The 22,461-nt window shown below is 36.3% G+C and overlaps 1 protein-coding gene across 4 annotated transcripts; it reads left to right on the top strand.

Moving 5' to 3' along the window:
• Positions 1–857: 857 nt before the first annotated feature.
• On the top strand, positions 858–22,458 carry sh3gl1b (SH3-domain GRB2-like 1b). Of its 4 annotated transcripts, none has more exons than XM_048208796.1 (10): positions 858–1,280; positions 12,588–12,656; positions 14,861–14,933; positions 15,105–15,248; positions 15,347–15,480; positions 15,985–16,143; positions 16,873–16,976; positions 17,055–17,188; positions 17,492–17,539; positions 20,182–22,458. In XM_048208796.1, the coding sequence occupies exons 1-10, from the start codon at positions 1,236–1,238 to the stop codon at positions 20,370–20,372; spliced, it is 1,101 nt and encodes a 366-aa protein (XP_048064753.1). In that variant the 5' UTR covers positions 858–1,235; the 3' UTR covers positions 20,373–22,458. The 4 variants fall into 4 exon arrangements, with proteins under 4 accessions (XP_048064753.1, XP_048064752.1, XP_048064755.1 ...); XM_048208795.1 differs by having other exon boundaries at positions 20,179–22,458; XM_048208798.1 differs by lacking the exon at positions 17,492–17,539.
• The last annotated feature ends 3 nt before the right edge of the window (positions 22,459–22,461 follow it).

Genomic DNA, 22,461 nt, shown 5'->3' with positions numbered 1-22,461 from the left:
CCTGAGTTAAATATATGAGTGTCACAGCAAAGGGTCTGAATACTTAGGACCATGTGATATTTCAGTTTTTCTTTTTTAATAAATCTGCAAAAATGTCAACAATTCTGTGTTTTTCGGTCAATATGGGGTGCTGTGTGTACATTAATGAGGGAAAAAAATGAACTTTAATGATTTTAGCAAATGGCTGCAATATAACAAAGAGTGAAAAATTTAAGGGGGTCTGAATACTTTCCGTACCCACTGTATATTTCAAATAGATGGTGTTCTTTTGAACTTTATTCATCCAAGAAACATGGAAAAAAATTATCAGGTTTTCCACAAAAATATTAAGCAGCACAACCGTATTTAACTGTGAAAATAAGAAATGTTTCTTGAGCACCAAATCAGCAATTAGAATGATTTCTGAAGGATCATGTGACACCAAAGACTAGTGTAATGGCTGCTGAAAATTCAGCTTTGCCATTACAGGAATAAATTATTTTAAAAAAATATATTAATATAGAAAACATCTATTTTAATTGTAATAATATTTCACAATATTTTTGTTTTTACTGCATTTTTGATCAAATAAATGCAGGCTTGATGAGCACAAGACACTTTCAAGAACATTCAACTAGAACTTTTAAAATAGAACCCCAAACTTTTGAACAGTAGTGTACAAATGTTTATGTACATGTACATATGTTTATAATTGCATTAGTTCAAAGGAAAAAATGCTGTGCTCAATAGCACAAGATCATCTCAGCATAGTTTTTAATAATAAACTATCAGCCTTTTTGTAGAACTCTGCTAAAATAGACGTCTGGCTCCATCATCTGGTCAATAGCAGCACTTGAGTTATGGATGCAGTACATGTCCTGAGCGGTAGTAGGCGCTGCGGTCCCCTTCCCTTTTCCAGTCCCTTCTCCGCTCGCGCTAGGAATGTGCTTGCGTTGCGCAGGAAACCGCTAGTTTCTCAAGACTTACAAATGCGGTGGATGGACTAATAACCGTATTAAAGTCACATTTTAGTAGAAAACCACCAGAAGAACAATTAATATCATAACTTGATCAAACCTTTCCCAACAGCCACTGGAATATTTGTTTGTGGAGTGGGTGTCGTTTATCGTTTATCTGAGGACTTGAGTTTTATATTTCACTCAGCGACCGTTGACTTTTGTCACACTGTTGTGTCAGTATTATACCTACTTTACAAGTCTTTTTTTTCGTCGAGAAAAGGGGATTACGCCTTGAAGATGTCCGTGGCGGGCTTAAAGAAGCAGTTTTACAAAGCCAGCCAGGTTTGAGAGTTACTTTTTTCTGTTGTTTTCTTCCATTGAACCGCAGTGCTGTGCCAGCTAGCTTAGCCTGCTAACGCTGCGCTAAACTTCAGCCCGCTATTCTGCACTTTAAAAGTGTTTTGTGTGTTTTTCTCCTTGCTGTATTTAACTGTTCCTCAATATTTGCAAAGATAAATCGTGCTATTGTTTAATGTCATGCCTTTGTAGAGTTATAAACCGCTTGCTTTGTGTTTTTTATTGTCGGTCTTATCCTAACTTACAATCATTGCCATATTTAATTTTTTGACAGCTTTCATAAATAGTTAGCGTCACTTTATGAGCGCATTTAAACCTAATTAGAGGTTACAATGTGTTAAAATATGCAGAAGAGTGTCTGTTTTCTTTTAGCTTGGTATTGCAATACAACGCCCCCATCCTTACTATATCACTCAATTTGCCACGTTTACTGCAGTAAAATGAACGATTTTGCACTGAGCATATGCTTATGATCTACTCATTAAACGGGGTTATTTAAAAATCTCCATGTATATGTAAATTCTGCCTAGAAATACACCAAGAATATACTGCAGCATCAGGTTTACCCAAGATTACCGCAGTTCCCTTTATTGGCATCTGTTGGACAATCACGTCCTCTATGGATTTTGTGTTTGTATCTCTCTCGTTTCTATGGTTCAAACTTTATGCTGGCAATATGTATTTGGAAAATGTGACACTGTCGCGCTGGCTTTCCTTTTACAATGAGCAAAAGTCAGCCATGTAACTTGTCAGTGGGTTAAAGAAACCTGCATGTAATTAAACAAACACCATTTGGGTCATTCCTGCTATGCAGTACCTTTTTAAGCTCTTTTAAAATGTAATATGCAAAAAAAAAAAAATTGCTTATTTGAATATTCTAATAAGCATGGAAAGTATAACTATAGAAGTGTATGACAAGGTTTCAAAAATATGTTTTGGTCAAGCTCGGGTTCTGTATTAATTATTACTTATTTGCAATTCACAGACTGAAAAATTGAGAAATTATGAGAATTCCTAACAGGATGAAAATAACAAGCAATAGTTTATCAGCGAGGAATTAAAAGTTCAGATAATATTATGCCAGTCTCTGTAATTTTGTCAAACAGGATTGAGTGTTTTATAGGAAGAACAAAAGCAGTACTACAAAACATCACATTATATTTTTTCTTTACTTTTGTCTTTTCCTCGTTGTAATGTCGTTAACGAAATGGTGTTTATTAAATTAATGTGATATTACAACACTTTAATAGGATGAGAAGTGAAAATGAGAACACAGACAACTATAAAAGAATTATCAAATAAAACACTATTAACAAGAACACGTTTTGTTTGATACGATTTGATTATAGCAAGGAAAGAATGAAGAAACACCTGAAATATTTTATGTACATTTTTCTCATGTTAGAGAGGTTCACAGTATCAGCTTGATCAAAGTAGAGAAATTACTTAAAATTCTCCCCTATTTTCATATAAATGTGATGTTAAATGGTAAAAGAAAACTGACTAATTTGGTGTCCATGCAATATATTATGAAGAGAGCATGAAAGTGTACTGCATAACAGCAAAAACTCAAAATTTAGATTCAATATAACTGACCAGAAAAGCTTTACTAAAGCTCGTCCATCTAGTTTAGCTAAATATTGTCTTGTTATTATGTTGGGAATGGCAAAAGTGAAACGTAACATGAGTATGGGCTTGCAGCCGGCAGTGTGTTGGCTTTAAATGTGCAAAAAGTCTCACTTTGACCCTCTGAAGACAATCAAATGTGTTATCAGGAAAACCTCTCTTTGATTTTGGCTGCTCTTGCGTTCTGGTGGTGTTGAGAAGGTTCTTTGTCTGTGGTTCATAATGTAATTAACTCAAGACTTAATGTGTTTTTGTTAATTTGTTAGTTTCTCGTTGCCAGCAGTTGTGTTTTCCTTAGGGCACATGGTCACAGATGTAGGGGAAGCAGAGCATCTCTGTCCCTGTTCGCTGATCTCAGCAGGAAAGGACAATCGGTTGACCAATTTCCTGTCAGGAACATGCTCAGATCCCCAGTGGGGGGTCTACATGAGTGGAGGAGTACAGCAGGGCAGAGGAAAATGGCCAGTGTTTGGGCCTGAGAAACGGAGTATGAATCATGCAACTCTAATGGGGGTTGGGGTACTTTCGCCTGCTCTGCTTGGCTCTTTTTATTGGACTGCAGTGCTGCAGAGAACTCATGCCAGCATTCCACAGTAATCAATACTTGACATAGGCCGGACACCCTGCCAAAAGACAAACTCCGACACCAGTCACACCCTCAGTCCGGTCTTCCTCTCGGTGTGCTCTCCGTAGAACTGAGCTACTTTGAGATTGTGTGTTTTTTTAATGTACACACCAGGAAATGTTTTGCATGTTGCAGTGTTTTTCTGAGCAGAATTCTACAGCCTTGTTTCCAAAAGGTAATCATTAGAAGAACACACTAAAACTGTAAGAATAAGAATGACTAATATGATAGATAACACTTCTTATCACAGCATAGCCTTTCTAGAGAATCTGCAGTGAACATTGGAGAGGGACATATACATTTCTTAAACTTGAAAAAAGCTTTATTTGGAGAAATCTGTTTTTTATGTTTTCTTCCCCATTGAAATAGTCATCATGAAATCAAAATGGACTTAAAAAAGAAAGAATTTTGCAATGTTTATACAAAATTATTTATCCATGCAAATCTTTTTTTCTTTCTTTTTTTGTTTTTAATTCATGTGCCCTTGTAATCTTTGAATTTGGCATGAAACCAAAATCGACAATTCTTGTTTTGGAATATGGAATATAAACACGGGACAACCTGTCACTCACATTAGATCACAGCAATAGCAAGCAATGACGATCCAATCAATTCCTGTTGGACAAAATTAAGTCCTGCCCTACATTTTCTTCTTGTTTGAGAAGCCGTTTCACTCTAATATGTCACAATAAGGTAGGGCTACCCCCTAATAGTCGACTAACCGTTAGTCGACTATAAGAGGCTTGGTCGACCGAGATTTTATTAGTCGGTTAGTTGCAGAAAGAAAAAAAAAACTGTCACGCAGTCTGTGAGGGAGAGATTGTTAACGGCAGGAAATCCAAACATTCACCTATCATTCATCGACCTCAAGTATGGCTTATTGCTCTCTGTTAGCCTATTGATAGCCCATGGATATGTGTGCTATTATTAGGCATATCCATGCATCCATATTATTAGGTGCATATCTGCTCTTACTGCATGACATACAGGTCCCGGTGCAATCACTTGCATTTAACTTAAAATACTCTGTCATTTTGGTCATACAGATAAGAGTAATGCAAATTATAAAGGGTCTATTTTTATTTCTGTAAGCTTACAATAACAGCAAAACGTGCTTTTGTGAAATAATGAAAACAATCAGGATGCGCCGTCTCGGTCTCTGTGAACTTGAGCATGTAACAAAAAAAAAATGACCGAAATTCAGCGTAATATATTTGCCTCACAGACACAAAAAATATATCTATAGAAATCTTGAAATATCTACTTTTAAACAAACCAATTCAAATGGAAAATAAATATTCTCAGATTATGTAATCCATATGAAACGCGTATATATAGGTGCATCCACTAGTGCATAGATGACGAGTCAACATAGTTGACTTAATCTCTGCGGCTGAAAACACAGAAAACATTATCATTGAATTATTAAAAGGTTTAAACAGTCGCCTTTTGTGTTTTTTCATGACACACTCCTAATCATTACGTTTTGCCAGTGCACTGTGGTAAGATTTATGTGTGCGCTCAAGTCAAGGCAAGGCAAGTCAAGTCACCTTTATTTATATAGCGCTTTTTACAATGCAGATTGTGTCAAAGCAGCTTTACAGTGATAACTGGTATATAATTTTGGCTGCACAGCAGCTCTTAAAGAAAATGATGTTCGTATCCATCTTAATTAAATTCAGTATTGATTCATTCCGATATAAGAATCAATAGTTATTAATTTAGTTAATTTATATCAGCACTGGAGTAAACAGATGTCATCATCCAGCTCAGTTCAGTTCGCATACAATGGTGTCAGTGCAGGCAGATCAAAATACTCTTGAATATCAAATGTCAAGTGTCCCCAACTAAGCAAGCCAAAGGCGACAGCAGCAAGGAACCCAAACTCCAACAGGTGACATCAGATGGCAAACAGGTGTTAAAATGGAGAAAAAACCTTGGGAGAAACCAGGCTTAGTCGGGGGGCCAGTTCTCCTCTGGCGAACAGTGCTTTATTATGATTCAGGCAGCTATCATAAGTCCAATGGGATCGCAACAGTCAAAGCTATGTATTATATATAGGCAAAGAAAGGCTCATTCTTATGATTTATGACTCATTAATATAAATGTGTGATTGATTAGTCGACTAATGTCTTGAACTACTACTACTTGAACTACTACTAATGTCTTGAGTCGACTAGAAAAATCTCTAGTCAATAGGGCTACCCTCGACTAGCCCTACAACATTTCATGCCAACATCTCCATGACATGAGAGCCGTTCCCTGAAGCCACATCTTCCTTCTTTGCGTATGCCTTCTTTGGGCGGGCGTTTTGCTAATATTTCACATTGTGACAGAGACATTTGAGGAAGTAATATCTGGACTTCGAACAAAGCGTTTTAGGCAGGTCTGGATTGGTGTTCTTTGTTATATAGAATATGTATAAATCCCTAAAAACGCAAATGAAAAACATTAAAAAAGCATTATTTGACCCCTTTAACTTTCCCTCCACCTCGCATTGACCTCACCGATGATGTGCACCGCAAGGGTGGGACAATAATACCTCCTCTCCAGCAACCTCACATGAGATTGCAGCAATAGTGGGATGATGCCAGTTATATGAAGGTGGTAATTTCTGCACCACTGCATTAAAAAATACAGTGAACTGTTGCCATACAGTAATGCAAGGTCCCCAAAATCAATCCAAAAAAAGAGGCGTGGAGTCAAACATATATCAGTACCCAACAGATATAAGTCCTGTGAGACCTGGGTCCAAAAAGATGAAAGAGAGGGACAATCCCAAAAGAAGTGCAAGTACATGCCCAGAGATCCTTGAAAAACAAAGATTACACTTAGGAGAGGAGGATAGATTAATGTAGAAACGTTTCATAGGAGTCAAGCAAACCCTATGTAGTAATTTCCAGTGTATCATTTGATGATTGGGGTTCTTTGAAGACAGCTTAAACACCCCCTATACCTTATCCAAAAATAAAACATGCACATCCTCATTAAGATCCTTGGCCCAAACAGTTGTAAAAGATTAGGGTTTGTATAAATGCTCAAGAAGAGACAGATAAATAACTGAAACAGAAGAGGGAGAATTCTCAGAAGGAAGGATTAGTTTGCGCAAAGGGCGAATAGGTAAATGAGAATCCCAAGGCACTCCATGTGCCCGAAGGGCCGATCTAATACTGGACTGAATAAAGTATTTATTTAAAAGAAAAAGCAGATCCATCACCTTTAAGCAGGTGTCTACCTAGGAACACATTTACTTGACATTTGTTTTGTTGTGTGAGGAGGATTGTGTTAGAGGGATAGTTCTGAAATTCCTGTGTTGTCTCTGTAGCAGTTGACTCTCAGTCATGCATTCTTCTCTTCATTAGACTCACAAGCAAAGCATTATCTATGAAGTGTGGTCTTGGTTTCAGTCTTCGCCTGCTGGGTCTGCTTCAGCTATGTGGCTGGCTGTTTGTGTGTATGCGTATTTGTGTCAAAGTTAGAAGTACTTTGCATTCTTTATCAGCATTGTGTGACAGAGCTGAGCCTCTATTATCTCTTTACCTGTTGATAAGGCCTCTTTCACTCGTAAATATACATAGTCATGTTGCCAGCTCACTGAGCTGCACAGTTTCATTGCGGGAATGTCCGTGACAGAACATATGGTCTTCTGGTGTCGCTCTGAATTATTTGATCATACATTTTCTGTAATATGCATCAGATGAGGTGCATTAAATTGATCAAAGTGACTTTTACATTGTTATAAAAAAAAGTATATTTCAAATAAATGCTGTTATTTTGAACTTTCCATTCATCAAAGAATCTTGAAAAAAAAAAAATCTTGATTTCTGAAGGATCATGTGACGCTTAAGACTAATGACTGCTGAAAATTCAGATTTGGAATAAATTACATTTTGAACTATGTTAAAATAGAAAACAATTCACAATATTTCTGTTTTTACTGTAATTTTGATCAAATAAATGCAGTCTTGGTGAGCATAAGTGATGTCTTTCAAAAACATTAAAGTAGGGCTGTCAATAGATACAATTTTTTAATCGCGATTTATTGCACTCTTAGCGTGAAATTAAGCATACATATTTATCTTAACACATTCATTTTGTCATCATTTGCTATATCCAGCAAAGTAAACCATCAGATTGAAGGGTGATTCTCACATAACTATATTTTCCACTAGCTTTTTTCAAGGACACCAAATAACCAAATGATATAATGAATGTCCATATAATTAAGAAATGTATGCACATCAGAGCACCCATGAAAGAAAAAACATTACAGAAAAACTATATAGTATAGTGTACAGTGCAACAGCAAAGAGCTTGTTTACATTTTAGACAAGTCAAGTTGCGAAACCAAAAAGGTCCACATGGAGATATGGAGATGCCAAAAAAAAACACCAACCGCCTTGACCTGACTTCATATAGGCTTCCTGCTACTGTACACAGATCAATTCAGAATTACTAAACACAGCAACATACACATGGCAAATCAAAACATCCTGAATGTGTGTGCAAACAATGTTAATGTACTGAAATGTTTGCAAAAATACAATGTGCGATTATCAGTGCATCGAGAGCGAACAAACAAAGTTTGTTTGCACATCAATATAACAGGCTCACGCAAACATCTTTACCTTGATTGTAATCCTCACCCATCGTAATTTTACTAGCAAGTCGCTGGTTTGCTTTATCCAGCCGAGAAACGTAGTTTGCGTATCATCTGGACATACAGCATTGGGATGATTTGACATTCTGTTCAGTCTGTATTTCATACAGCACGATGCGTGAGGGCTCGCACTCTTCCGAAACAATGACAGAGCTCATGTTTTAAAGCAAAACACACATTGGAATGAATAATTTAATGAAAATCCAACATGAGTGTCTATTCTCTCTGCCATCTCTGATGTAATCAGCCTGGTTTTCTTTACATTAGCGCTGTTTTGGACTGCATTGTTTGAAAGAATTCGCTTACTGGATTATTGGACTGAACTTTCCCGGAGTTTAACGGATTAAAATGATCTGATTTCAAACAGAGAAGCGAAATAGGGGTAAAGGGTTAGAATAGAAATTTTCACCTACCAGGGTTACAGGTTCTTGCGCCATCAGTGTGATAAACTCCTGACTTCTAAAATAATCTAACTGTATGACATAAATTACGTTAAAGGATTAGTTCACTTTCAAATGAAAATTAGCCCAAGCTAATCCTAGGCGTAAATGACTTTCTTCTTTCTGACAATCACAATCAGAGATATTTTAATAAAATATTCTGATGCATCCGAGATTTATAATGGCAGTGAGCGGGACCAACGAATATGAGCTGCTGAAAGTGCTTCCATCCACATCCATCCATCATAAACATATTTCACACGGCTCCGGGGGGTTAATAAAGGCCTTCTGAAGCAAAGTGATGCATTTGTGTAAATAAATATCCATATTTAACAAGTTATGAAGTCAAATATTCTTCTTTCGAAGAAAGTGTAAAACTCTTACAGTTTCAAAAACCTTGCGCTACGTTCTACGCCTTCCATATTCAATTTGAGGGAAAAGCTTAACTGACGCAATGCCAGTTTACACTATTTTATTTTTAAGTTGATTATGGAAGGCAGTCTGCCGGAAGCCAGATATTTTACATCATAACTTGATAAATATGGATTTTTTTTTTTACACAAATGCATCGCCTCACTTCAGATGGCCTTTATTAAAGGTATCAATTCAAAAGGTATCAGTAAATCTAGTATTGTATATTAATTCCCTTATTACTACAAGATTGTTAACAAAATTGTATTTTAAGTAGTTTTAAATAGAAAGGTGGCACTGATAATATTGCCGTCATTTGAATGTTAAATTGATGGGAACTTGAACACGTCAGTCTTTATCTGTGGCCTTAATCTAAGCCGTATCATGTTTTCCACCTAGTTTATAGCGTTAACTCTATCCAGTGTCTTTACCATCTCAACATATTGGAGACATTTGGACATGCCGGTTGACTTCCCACAAAACACTGGTTAATTATTAATTAGTTTCCTTTGTGCCCTTCTCTGCCAAACAAACTGAATTGCACAAATATGCAAACATGCTTGAAGGATATAGAGGAGTGAAAAGGTCACTGCAAGCCGACACCTGCATGTCAAACATGGTTGTAATGGAGTGTTCTTGTGCTGATGTCTTTGGCTTAAAATAACTGTTATTCATTTTGATACAATTGTATCGAGTGGTTCATGATTTCTCTTGTGCATGGTGGTGGTGTTAACACATTAATTTATTGTTATTTTTTTTATAAGACATCAATCTGCATATATACACTACTACACTAACATTTTACAAATATTGCAGACTTAATGATGTGAAAGCAACAATTTATTGACTTCTAAAGGCCCTGTGTGTTATATCTATTACATTTTTTTTTTCTGCCACAATAATGGCATGTCTTTGAATTATCTTAATTTGGTGGCTTTAGTCAGCAAATATTTTGCAAATAATTGTGATTATTACATTGAAATTACAGATGTTATTAAATCAATAGACTGCCCTAGTATAAAACATTTTAATTGCATTCAAACTTTTTTTTTCTCTACCAGCAAGAGAAGTCTTAAAGAGTTATCTGCTGTAATCTTTATAGCAGATGTTGCAAGAACCTCCCATAGTGTATTTTTAATGGTTTTGAGAAAATGTCTTTTTAAATCTTGATAGGACCATTTGAAGTGTGTTGTTCACAAACTAGATGTCCATGTTTAGACTGTAGAAAATGCTTACAGTATAGAGTAAGAGAAAAACTCAAGGAAACAGGTGGTTATAGATAAATAATCTTTAACACAGCCATTAGGGCTGTGTATCACCAACAATGTCACGATACGATACGCATCACGATACTAAAGCCACGATACGTATCACGATATGGTTCAATTTAGAATTTAAATTTATTTTGAGCAGAGTTTAGTAACAGTAATATGTGTTTATTGAATAACCAGTGTTATAACAGTCGTGATAACTGAAAAACTATTTTGTTTTTGTCATTAAAAAAAACAATGATTTAAATTAAATATAAAAAAATTGTCACAAAAAAGCTTCTTTTAAAAGCTTGCTTTTAAAGTCACTCCCTTAGTAACTGAATTGACAATTATAGTGACACTGAAGCATATCAACAAAGCTCAATGACTAATTTCACTTGCAACAGTAAGTTGACTGTAAGAAAACTAAGTTGGTTAATTATATTGGCTATAATATTATAATAATGTCTATACTGCCTGTTTTTTTTTTTTCCATCTGTAAAAATGATTTTTTTGGATATCAACTCAAAATATGTTCTAGAACAACATTTTTTTTATTAACGTGGTCTACAAAATATGGGCTACATGAGTTTACAATACACACTTAACAATAAGGTTCATTTATTAAACATCAGATAATGTATTAACATGAACTAACCATGAGCAATACATACTGTATTAGTTCATCTTTGTTAATGTTAGTTATTAAAAAATACAGTTGTTGATTGTTTGTTCATGTTGGTTTACAGTGCATTATTAACTAATGTTAACAAGATTTAAATGATGCGATGTGACCGCAAAAGGCACTTTCAATTTCACGATCAAAGTGCACGCCACTTATAAGCATTGTAAATGCAGTATTACAGTATACACATACCAATTAAATGCGCAGGTCTCCTCTCGTGCGTCCTCCCCACTGGACGAGGCCAATATCACTTTCGTTTCACTTTCAGATATCTCTATTATATATGTCATCACTGCTTTTACCTTTCTAGATGTAATTACCGAAATCAAAACAGTCCATAAACTATATCCTCACGAAAACTTAAGTCAAGCCAGCTCGCGCGTCAACCTGAGAGATCGGCCTCCAAATTTCTCGGTTTCTAAATGGACTGTTTGGCTTGATTGACAAACGCTAACGTTCAGGAATGATTTATATACCATCCACCGACCTTAGCACGCTTTGATCGATGACTTGGAGATCGCGTGTTTCTCCGTTCGAGAGCGCATTTCCTGTTCACATTCGCGACAAAACAGCTGATTATTTACGAATGAAAGCTCACAGAAACGTGAATGTCTGCTTGCATTGCTTGCTAGCGTCAATTGACATCACGTGATTGGCTAGATTTAAAAGCAAGACAGACTCGATACGGCAGCTGCTGTATCGATACGCGCATCGTCAGGAGTTCATGACGATGTATCGTTGTATCGATATTCTGAGCACAGCCCTAACAGCCATAGAAATAGCCAAAACACAAAATGAACTTCTCAGCGTTGTAAGTTACCACCATAAAATGACATGTGTTCATGATTAATGTTCATATGACGTGATATGACAAACATCCAGCGTTTTCCTTGTGGAAATATATGCTTACTCCAGTTAGGGTCAAGAACAGCAATAAAATGAACAACATATGTTAGTGAAGACTGAAATTTAACATGTGGCCTTGTTTCAACAGTTGCACGATCACTGTCTTTGGTTCTCTGTTGCATGCTCAGGACATAAACAGCGAGTGGGATGAGCAACATGTGTTACAAGTCCTGAGAATAACAACTGTTGTGGCAGGCGCAGGTTCACTCAGAGCTGTTTTAGTTTAATACCACTGGTGTTTTTGATGTAGTCAAGTAATCTATGATATGCTGTATAATATTCACAGTAATTTTCTGAGAATAAATAGTAGTATTGGAGCTATTTAAAGTATTAAGAATGAAAGCTATGGAAGTACAGAGAGAAAAATGATCCCTGCCAAGTGAGCACAAGAGAAATGAGTTGGAGGGAGGGCTAATTGGATTTGCATGTGTACAGTGCTAAAATGAGTTCCTTGTGAAAGTTAGCCATTTTCTGCAGTTTATATGTTGTGAGGAATACAGAGGTGGAAGGAAAGTGGAATTGACTTGAGTGTTATTTTGTTTAGTTGTCTGTTCAGAATCGTGATCATTTAAAATTTGATTTGATCTATTTAAAAAGCAAAATGGTCATTCTCAATTTATCTAATATCATTCAGCTCCAATTTTAATATAGTCATACTGGTTTAAAAAGGGCTTATCTCTCTCTGTCAGATGGTGAGTGAGAAGGTTGGCGGTGCTGAGGGAACTAAACTGGACGAGGAGTTCAAGGACCTGGAGAGAGTAAGTGGAGAGTGTTTTCCCACACCACAGCCAACAGTGAAAAGTCAAAAAACATTGATTTAAACACATAAAGTGATTCAAAGCCTCAACCTCTGTCCCACACATCCATCAGTGAGGTTTTCGACACCACCTGTGTTTTTCTGGAAAGTTTCTTTCATTTACAAAGTGAAAGTGGTGTGGCTGTAGTGATCCAGGACTGTATGTTTTTATAATTATCTGAAATGTTTATTTAATGCAGTGTCTTAGGCTGAAATCTGACTTTAATAATCCTGTCATCTAAACATGAGTGGTGTCATCAGGTCTCCTGAAAACACTGCTCAATGATAGGGCTGGGCGATATATCGCATGCGATTGTCACGCGCATTTCGTCAGTAAAGCCGGTTCCCTGATTACCGCTAAATCGCCATCACCTGCTTTCAAATGGAGCGGAATTTAATAGACAGAGCCGTAGTTCGCTGACAAGCTACGCAATATCGCGTTCGTTATCGCAGATGAATCGCATCTATTCGCACAATCGCATGCGATATATCGCCCAGCCCTACTCAATGATATACGTTTAACTTTGTTCTGACACTAAACTCTTGAATAGCTTCATATATCTTCATTCAGTTCCTCTGTAATTACATATTTTAGTAGATGGTTTAATATAATACTAGCAAATAAAGATGACTTAAAGGGTTAGTTCATTTCACCCAAAAATGAAATTTCCGTCATTAATTACTCACCCTCATGCCATTCCAAACAGCATAGGAGAATGACAGGAGAGAAGAGAAAATCATTATTTTTGTTTTGTTTTTGGGCACAAAAGGTATTGTGTTCCGAAGATCGTTCATCTTCAGAACACAAATTAAGATATTTTTTCCCGATGGCTCAGTGAGGCCTCCATTGCCAGCGAGATAATTAACACTTTCAGATGCCCAGAAAGTTACTAAAGACATATTTAAAACAGTTCAACCGTAATGTTATGAAGCGACGAGAATACTTTTTGTGCGCCAAAAAACAAAATAATTTGATTTCAAAATAAAATAATTTTGATTTTTCAGACGATTTCAAAACACTGCTTCATGAAGCTTCAAAGATTTACAGATCTTTTGTTTCGAATCAGTGGTTCGGAGCATGTATCAAACTGCCAAAGTCACATGATTTCAGTAAACGAAGCTTCGTTACATCATAAGTGTTTCGAAATTTCAATGGTTCACCACTGGGGGGCATGACTTTGGCAGTGATACACGCTCCGAACCACTGATTTAAAACAAAAGATTCGTAAAGCTTCTGAAACTTGTACGAACTCTGAAGGAGTGTATTTGGCACAGAAATACTCTGTCATACGTCCAACTCATTTTTTGAAACTTTGGCCATGTTTAGCAAGAGAATCCAACTCTTTAACAGTGTAAATAAGTCAGAATGCATGAAATCCTTTCATGTTGAACCACTGTAGTCATGTTGACTATTTTAATGAAGTTTTTACTACTTTTCTGGACTTTAAATGTGGTAATTATGTTGCTTTCTATGGGGGATAAAAAACCATTTCGGATTTCATCAAAAATATCTTAATTTGTGTTCTGAAGATGAACAAAGGTCTTGCGGGTGTGGAACAACATGAGGGTGAGTAATTAATGACAGAAAATTTATTTTTGGGTGAACTAACCCTTTAAAGAACAGTAGCCTGATAGATCTTATGTATGGATATTCAATACAGAAACTCTGATAAAGAAGGCATAAAGTACAGTCTGCTGGCCAACATTGCAAAATAAGCCTGAGGACATGGGGATTATTTTGAAATAATGACCAGTTGAGTCTATATTATCCTGCATTTCACAGATGCTTACCTGATAAATAAATAAATGAACATGAAATATTGATTTGTTGAAATGGTCTTATGATGTGAGAAGAAAGAGACTTCAGTGTTACGAAAGCCATTTCAAGGAGATTGATTTCCTTAGACAACTGTCAAATGTACTTTTTAGCATTGTTATACCAACATATTTGACCACAGAATGCTGGGATCAGAATCAAGAGTCAGAAACATTCCAGAGTGCAGCGTAATGTTATTTTAGTTTTAGACATTGGTTAATTAACCTGTTCTTATTGTTACATGTTATAAAAAAGCCATTTTATCTTTTTATTCGTGTTGGTTGTGTCTTGCTTGTAGTGTTGCTTGTACATGTGTTCTCTGTGCATTGACCTCCCCTGTGTTTCTGTAGAAAGTAGATGTGACAAATAAAGCTGTGGTAGAAGTCATCTCTAAAACATCAGAGTATCTGCAGCCCAATCCAGGTAATACCAAAGACATCTCTGGAGCTTTTAGTTAGCTTGCTGTTTGTTTAAGATTGGTACACATTTTTATCTGTCAAAATCGATGAACACAATTGGTCATTATTGTCAAACATCTCTCTGTGACTTGTCCATTCTTTTTCTGTTTCTCTCTTGTCTCTCTGTCTCACACAGCATCTCGTGCAAAGCTCTCTATGTTAAACACTATGTCTAAGATCAGAGGGCAGGTGAAGAGTCCAGGTTATCCACAGGCCGAGGGGCTGCTGGGAGAATGCATGGGAAAGTATGGCAGAGAACTCGGAGAGGACACAAACTTTGGTGGGTTTACAAAATGAGTGCAGCTTTTAAAATTTCACTGATTTTGTTCAGTTCTCCAGCTTACCGAATGTACATAACAACCACATTTGTGTCTGTAGGTGGTGCTCTAGTTGATGTTGGTGAAAGTATGAAGAGGCTAGCAGAGGTTAAGGATTCTTTGGACATTGATGTCAAACAGAATTTCATCGACCCTTTACAAGGCCTGTGTGATAAGGACCTAAGAGAGATACAGGTTTGCTTTAGCTCTCTGTCTCACACATGCACATAAAGATACTTATATAATTGAAACTGTTTTTATGTGTTACCCACACTCTCAGAAAAAAATTTGGAATTTACAAACATTGTAACTGGAGCAATACCCATGAAAGGTTCATAGTTGGAACTTAAGGCTACATATTACTACTCTAAGGTAATAATATGCACATTTTATGGGTAGATAATGTACAATGTTGTCCCTACTCCAGTGGCAAGCTGTTGTACCCCTAAAGATACAATTTTTGCACATTTTTTTCTGACTTTGCAGATCAAATGTGCTTGATTATTTACAAGAAGTGAAAATCTGCACTTTAATTTTATTTATCAGGATTTGTCCAGTAATATCCTCTGTAAAATAAGTAAAAGTACTCCTTGTGCTTCTTGAGGAATAGATTTTATATTTAGAGTTCATTTCCTTTGCTAAGATTTAATGTGGTCTATTCCACACCAGTTCTATTGAAAGAGTTTCCCTCTTTCTCAGCACCATTTGAAAAAGCTCGAAGGACGCAGGCTGGATTTTGACTATAAGAAGAAACGTCAGGGGAAAATTCCAGATGAAGAGGTCAGGCAGGCGCTGGAGAAGTTTCATGAATCTAAGGAGGTGGCTGAGATCAGCATGTACAACCTTCTGGAAACTGATGTAAGGATTTACCATCTGACAGCTTGATGCTTCATTCAGTGTGTTTTTGTGCTTTTGTGTGTCCTGGGGATTGTTCTAATCCTATTAGCAGCACTGAATAATTCAGTGTTTTTCTGTAACACATTGCCTTACTGATTTTATACCAACTCAACTTTCTCATTTTTAAGAAATTTTGGCAAAGACTGTCACTTTAGAATTGGCAAAATTGAAGATGAAAATTTCCTGTCCTTTTTTAACTCCAGCCCATCAGTGGGGTCAAGAGAGTTAGGTAATCCAGTAAAGCTGTAGTGCAGCCAAAACGATAAAAATCCTCTTGCTTCTTGGCTGCAGCTTTTATCTCTGATTTATGGAGATGTCAGAGCGCCATCTGTTGGTTCAAAATGACAGTAACTTGATGAGGGAATAAACATTGGCAAGTGCACTCTATGGAAAGGCCATTTTAAACTCAGCTCTAGATATAAAGTAATACACTGAAGACACTGTATGGTTCAGTTTTAAACGATAGTAAACGTTTAGTGTGAACAGCTAGCAGAGGCCCCAGTCTAAATTCAGCAGTCTAGTGAGACTTGTGTGAACTCAAGGCCTCAGGAATTACTCATTAACTATTTTTGACTGTTTGTTAATGAAGGTTGTTGTGGTTGCCCAGTGTGACTGTAAGCGTGGATATGAATAAGTGACAAATAAATATATCTTTATATATTTAATATATGTGTGTATGCTCCTGTGCAGATTGAGCAGGTGAGCCAGCTGTCGTCACTGGTTGAGTCTCAGTTGCAGTATCACAGACAGGCTGTTCAGATCCTGGACGAACTTTCTGACAAACTCAGAGACAGGTGTGTATGTGAGCATGTGTCCTTGCACAGCATGTGTGTTTGTTCTGGACAATAAATGACCCCTGTTTAACCAACTAGGATGAAAGATGCTCAGTCACGTCCTCGTAAAGAGTATATGCCCAAGCCCAAGCCTGTAATTGACTTTGGAGAAACCAACGAACAGTCGAACGGTGGCTTCACCCCAACTTCTGCTCCACCCATGCGCAATACGGGTAAGACCAGACATTTTACCTGCTGAACAAAGTCATAAAACTTTCCCCTATTATGTAGCCAGTATAGCATAAGGAATTGAGCTATTCTTGAAAGAGGATAGATGATCTTCATTACATTGAGGAAATGCCTTGGACTGGTGAGAGAAAGGCACATTGTGCTTTGTGCGGTTGCGGCCCGGTGGCAGGGTGTGATGAGACCGCCTGTGCGTGTATCGAGATAGGCAGGCCTAATGGACAGCTGTCAGCTGCTCTTTTCGTCAGCCAGTGACCCTGTTCTGTGTTCTCTTCCCATTGCGTCATCAGAGCCATACCACCAGTTTGGCAGAATATCCACATGGAAACCCAGATTGCGTGAGTCAGAGAGTGTGTGATTCTGTTTGTGTTTGCATGGGAAAGTGTATGTGTTTATGTTTGTTGGGGGTGGAGACAAATATTAGGAAGTAGGAGTGTGCAAAACTGCACATTTCCTAGCGAGTCTTCTAATTAATCATAATAAAAAATATAAGAGATATTTAGCCTGAAATTGTATATTTAGTTGCGCATGCTCATGCCCTAGATTTCCTTCATCTGATTGATTGAAGCAGAACAGATTAGGAATGTTGGAAGGAAGTTAAAAGTTTTTAAAAGTTAAGATGTGGCACAACTACAAAAAGACAATAACAAAAACCCAAGTGGCAAGCAAATATACCATAACAAATTTGTCTTCTGTAATACCACTATTGTTGATGATAATTTCCTCTAATGCATATTAATTAATTTACTTACATAGATCATTTACATCTACAGTAGATATTCCCATAGCTGTGAAAATATGATTTTATGAAGGGAAGTATTTGTCTGAAACATGCAAAGTTCAGCTCTCCATTAGATGATTTTACTATTTTACTGACATACAGCAAACTACAGGTTACATAGTGTCTTGTTGGGGGATGTGTGCTTGGTAGGAAAGATGTGTATGTGTGTAAGAGAAGAAGACTGTACAAGTATCTCTGTGTTTGTGTTGTGTGTGAATGTGCGCACGTGTGTTGGCCTCGAGCACAGAGTGCTGCTCCACCTAACAGAGTGAACCCCTGCTACAAACTGAAACTGGAGGTCTCCTGTCACATGACCACAGACCCAGGCTTTGCCACCTGACTCCTCACTAACACAAAGCACCATGTACTAACCCAGATGGTTGTAGTGAGATTAAAACTGTGTTAAACACTAACACATAAATGGCACTGCTCACTGAGGACATGACTTTGGTTTGACAGACTGGACTGGGAAATGTTTTTTGGCAGGAAACTGAAAAACATCTTAATTTATTTTAGTAGCATTTATTAATATTTTATTTAGCTGATCGGTTTTAATTTTAATTTGTTTTAATAATTTTTTGTGCTTTTGCCATTTTTATTAGTTTTTTGAAAACTTATTTATATTTAGCTTTAATTTTATTGCATTTTTAGTTTTTATTAATTTTAGTACTTTAACTTCAGTTAGTTGCCAAGGCTAACTGTTGGTACAAAAACTGTTGGTTTCAAGTTTTCATTAATCAAATATTTACATTTCAGCTTTATTTCAATTACAGAAAACACCCGTTATAAAGTATGAAAGTGTTTAAAATGTTTAGTGTTTAAACATTTTATTTGTTCTTTAATGGGTTTCATTAAAAATTAAAGTTTAAAATTTTTTTAAAAGTTTTTCAAAAAAAATTTTTATATATACAGTACAGTCCAAAAGTTTGGAACCACTAAGATTTTTAATGTTTTTAAAAGAAGTTTCGTTTTCTCACCAAGGCTACATTTATTTAATTAAAAATACAGTAAAAAACAGTAATATTGTGAAATATTATTACAATTTAAAATAACTGTGTACTATTTAAATATATTTGACAAAGTATTTTATTCCTGTGATGCAAAGCTGAATTTTCAGCATCGTTACTCCAGTCTTCAGTGTCACATGATCCTTCAGAAATCATTCTAATATGCTGATTTGCTGCTCCAGAAACATTTATGATTATTTTCAATGTTGAAAACAGTTGTGTACTTTTTTTTCAGGATTCCTTGATGAATAGAAAGTTCAAAAGAACAGCATTTATCTGAAATACAAAGCTTCTGTAGCATTATACACTACCGTTCAAAAGTTTGGGGTCAGTAAGAATTTTTATTTTTATTTTTTTGAAAAGAAATTAAAGAAATGAATACTTTTATTCAGCAAGGATGCATTAAATCAATCAAAAGTGGCAGTAAAGACATTTATAATGTTACAAAAGATTAGATTTCAGATAAACACTGTTCTTTTTAACTTTCTATTCATCAAATAATCCTGAAAAAAAATATTGTACACAAACATTTTGTACAATTGTACACATTAAATGTTTCTTGATCATCAAATCAGCATATTAGAATGATTTCTGAAGGATCATGTGACACTGAAGACTGGAGTAACGATACTGAAAATTCAGCTTTGCATCACAGGAATAAATTACTTTGTGAAACATATTCAAATAGAAAACAGTTATTTTAAATTGTAATAATATTTCACAATATTACTGTTTTTTACTGTATTTTTAATTAAATAAATGTAGCCTTGGTGAGCAGACGAAACTTCTTTTAAAAACATTAAAAATCTTAGTGGTTCCAAACTTTTGGACTGTACTGTATATATATATATATATATATATATATATATATATATATATATATATATATATATATATATATATATATATATATATTATTTATTTTATTTTTCAAAAATTGTGCAAGTTCCCTAATATTATTTTTATAAACACTAAAATTATTTTTGGGTGTGTATACACAACCTGAACCAAACATTTTAGAGTAAATCATTTCTTTATGACTCTAAACATTGTCTTATGTGTTTGTCTAGAATGTCAGGTATTGGTTTTGATAATATTTTTTTATTACTGCTGAATACTAATATCCCTCATTCCCCAAATCCCTTCTTAATATCCCATTGTCATTAAATCTCTCCATCTGTCCTCTCAGCAGCGGAGCAGCCGTGCTGTAAAGCGCTCTATGACTTTGAGCCGGAAAACGAAGGCGAGTTGGGCTTCCACGAAGGTGACATCATCACTCTGACCAATCAGATCGATGAAAACTGGTATGAAGGCATGCTGCGTGGCCAATCCGGGTTCTTCCCTCTCAACTACGTGGAGGTGATCGTTCCTCTGCCACACTAAGTGACCTCCATCATGGAAAAGAGGGGGAGGGAGAGAAAGAGCAATAAAAAAAGTGAAAGGGAGAAAGCTGGAGGGAAGTGAGGTAGGGAGAAAGGAGCCAGTTGAATCATCTTGGTCTTCATCCTCACCACATTGTTGCCGTTGATCCAAATGTACCTGTACTCTGGCACTTTTACACATTGATTTATTTTTGAAGGAGGGAACTTTGGGAAATGACGACCTTTCACATTCCAGGACTGACTGACTGACCGACCGACCGGTTGACTGACGTACAGATGGCATAACTTGGTCCTTAAGCTAAAATTTCAGATACACTAAACTCGCTTTATCGTCCAAGTCTTTTAATAATGTCTCAGACTGTTTGTGCTGCATTAACTGAAAAGAAATGAATACAGATTATGATATCCCTGTGATACAATTCTCATGTTTTTAAAAAGTAGTCTTTATCTACTTAGTACATATTCTCAATTGTTGGATTGTGAAAAGTTCGACTCGACTGATCCCCTTAGCGCCCCCTGCTGGTCAGGCTGCGACATTGACCTGCCTCAGATCAAGGAGAAACCGCCTTGTATCTGTGACGGACACATTAGCACTGTGGGGCTGTGTGTGAAATGTCCCAATGTGCAGCAATCCTGAGCCACAGACCTGTTGAGAGGAATTAGTCCTTTTGTACGCTCCATAATTATGACATTTTTTCTATAGCTATTCGTTATCTAATATTTTTCATGTATATTTTTTACAAGATCAAAGAAATTAGAAGCTGAATTGCACCTTGGATCTTGTCGTAAAGGTGAGCTAAAACACTTAATGGATGTGTTTAGTCAGGTGGAAAGGGTTTTACTGCACTACAACCGTTTATAGAGTATGAAACACTTTGCTTCCCCTTTTACAACTTTTAACCCAGAGGGCGGCAAATAAACAATTCACGCACTGTTATCTGAAGGAAACACAGCCAAATAGTTCTATAAATGGAAACATCTTCTTCTGGCAGCCTGAATTATAGAGTCTTCCTCTCTCTTTCTCCTCTTTTGATGTCAGTTTACAGTAGTCTGTACATCTGATGCTGCTGGCAGTGTCCCGTTATTTCAGGTGTGTATATCTGGGCGTGTTTAGGGCGGATGTTGGCTCACAAGCCCCGTATTAAATTTAATTTACTCAGAATATCTTTATTAGAAAAATAACTCTTCGCATCTTCAGAAATGAAGAGGTGGTGCTACATCTCTTGCTCTCACCCATCACTTGTAAAGCATTTTATAGCTTTAAAAGTGGTTCAAGATCTAGTTACTACTTAACTCAGTGTTTTTTTTTTTCTTTTCAAATACTGTACCATCACACTCCATAAAAGCATGGACCTACACACCATTTTGGTGGTTCTGAACACACTAACATCTGTCCCTTCACCCCGACTCCAAGTCCTGTCTGCACAGAGCACCTCTGTGACTTCTTCCTCCCAGTGTCTGTTTACATGTTTTGTCCAAGGTTTGTTTGGCTCACCGTAACAGACCGTTAAAGATGTGCTGAATCAGACAGGCTACGGTCACCGTCTCAATGTGAAAAAAGGGTTTTAGTGCCTTTTCGATGGCAAGAATCAATCTAGAACACCAAACAAAATATTAATTATGATTTTAGAGCTAATATGTAGTTTCTGTCTGTCCTCTTTCGTTATTTACAAAGGGCTTGTTGGTTTCAGTATTTGGCATGAGCTGTGACCAGATGTACAAGCATGTGTACAAATGTGCCTTTGCAACACTACAAGTTTAAGAAAACAACAAATGGGTTATTTCTGTTTGATGGAATGAGGGTGCCAGAATGATTCTATGAAAAATAAATCATTGTGGTTCTACTCTTTTTAGTATTATATTGTTTTTTTATATACATACAAAACCATTCAACCTTTTTTTTATTAATGATTTTTGCATGTTAGCTTAATAGCAGGCTGATGTATGTTGTAGTTTTAAAGTCTCCTCTTGTATGTCTCAGATTTAACTGCATTATATTGTTATTCTTAAGTATCCCGAACTCTAAATATTTGTATCTTTATTGTGTCCACTCGTCTTTAAGTAAATAAATTCAAGAAAGTACTCAATCT

Source organism: Megalobrama amblycephala, linkage group LG12 (assembly GCF_018812025.1).
Source record: "Megalobrama amblycephala isolate DHTTF-2021 linkage group LG12, ASM1881202v1, whole genome shotgun sequence".
Classification (NCBI taxonomy): Eukaryota; Metazoa; Chordata; class Actinopteri; order Cypriniformes; family Xenocyprididae; genus Megalobrama; species Megalobrama amblycephala.
This window is presented reverse-complemented; position numbering and strand designations above follow the sequence as displayed.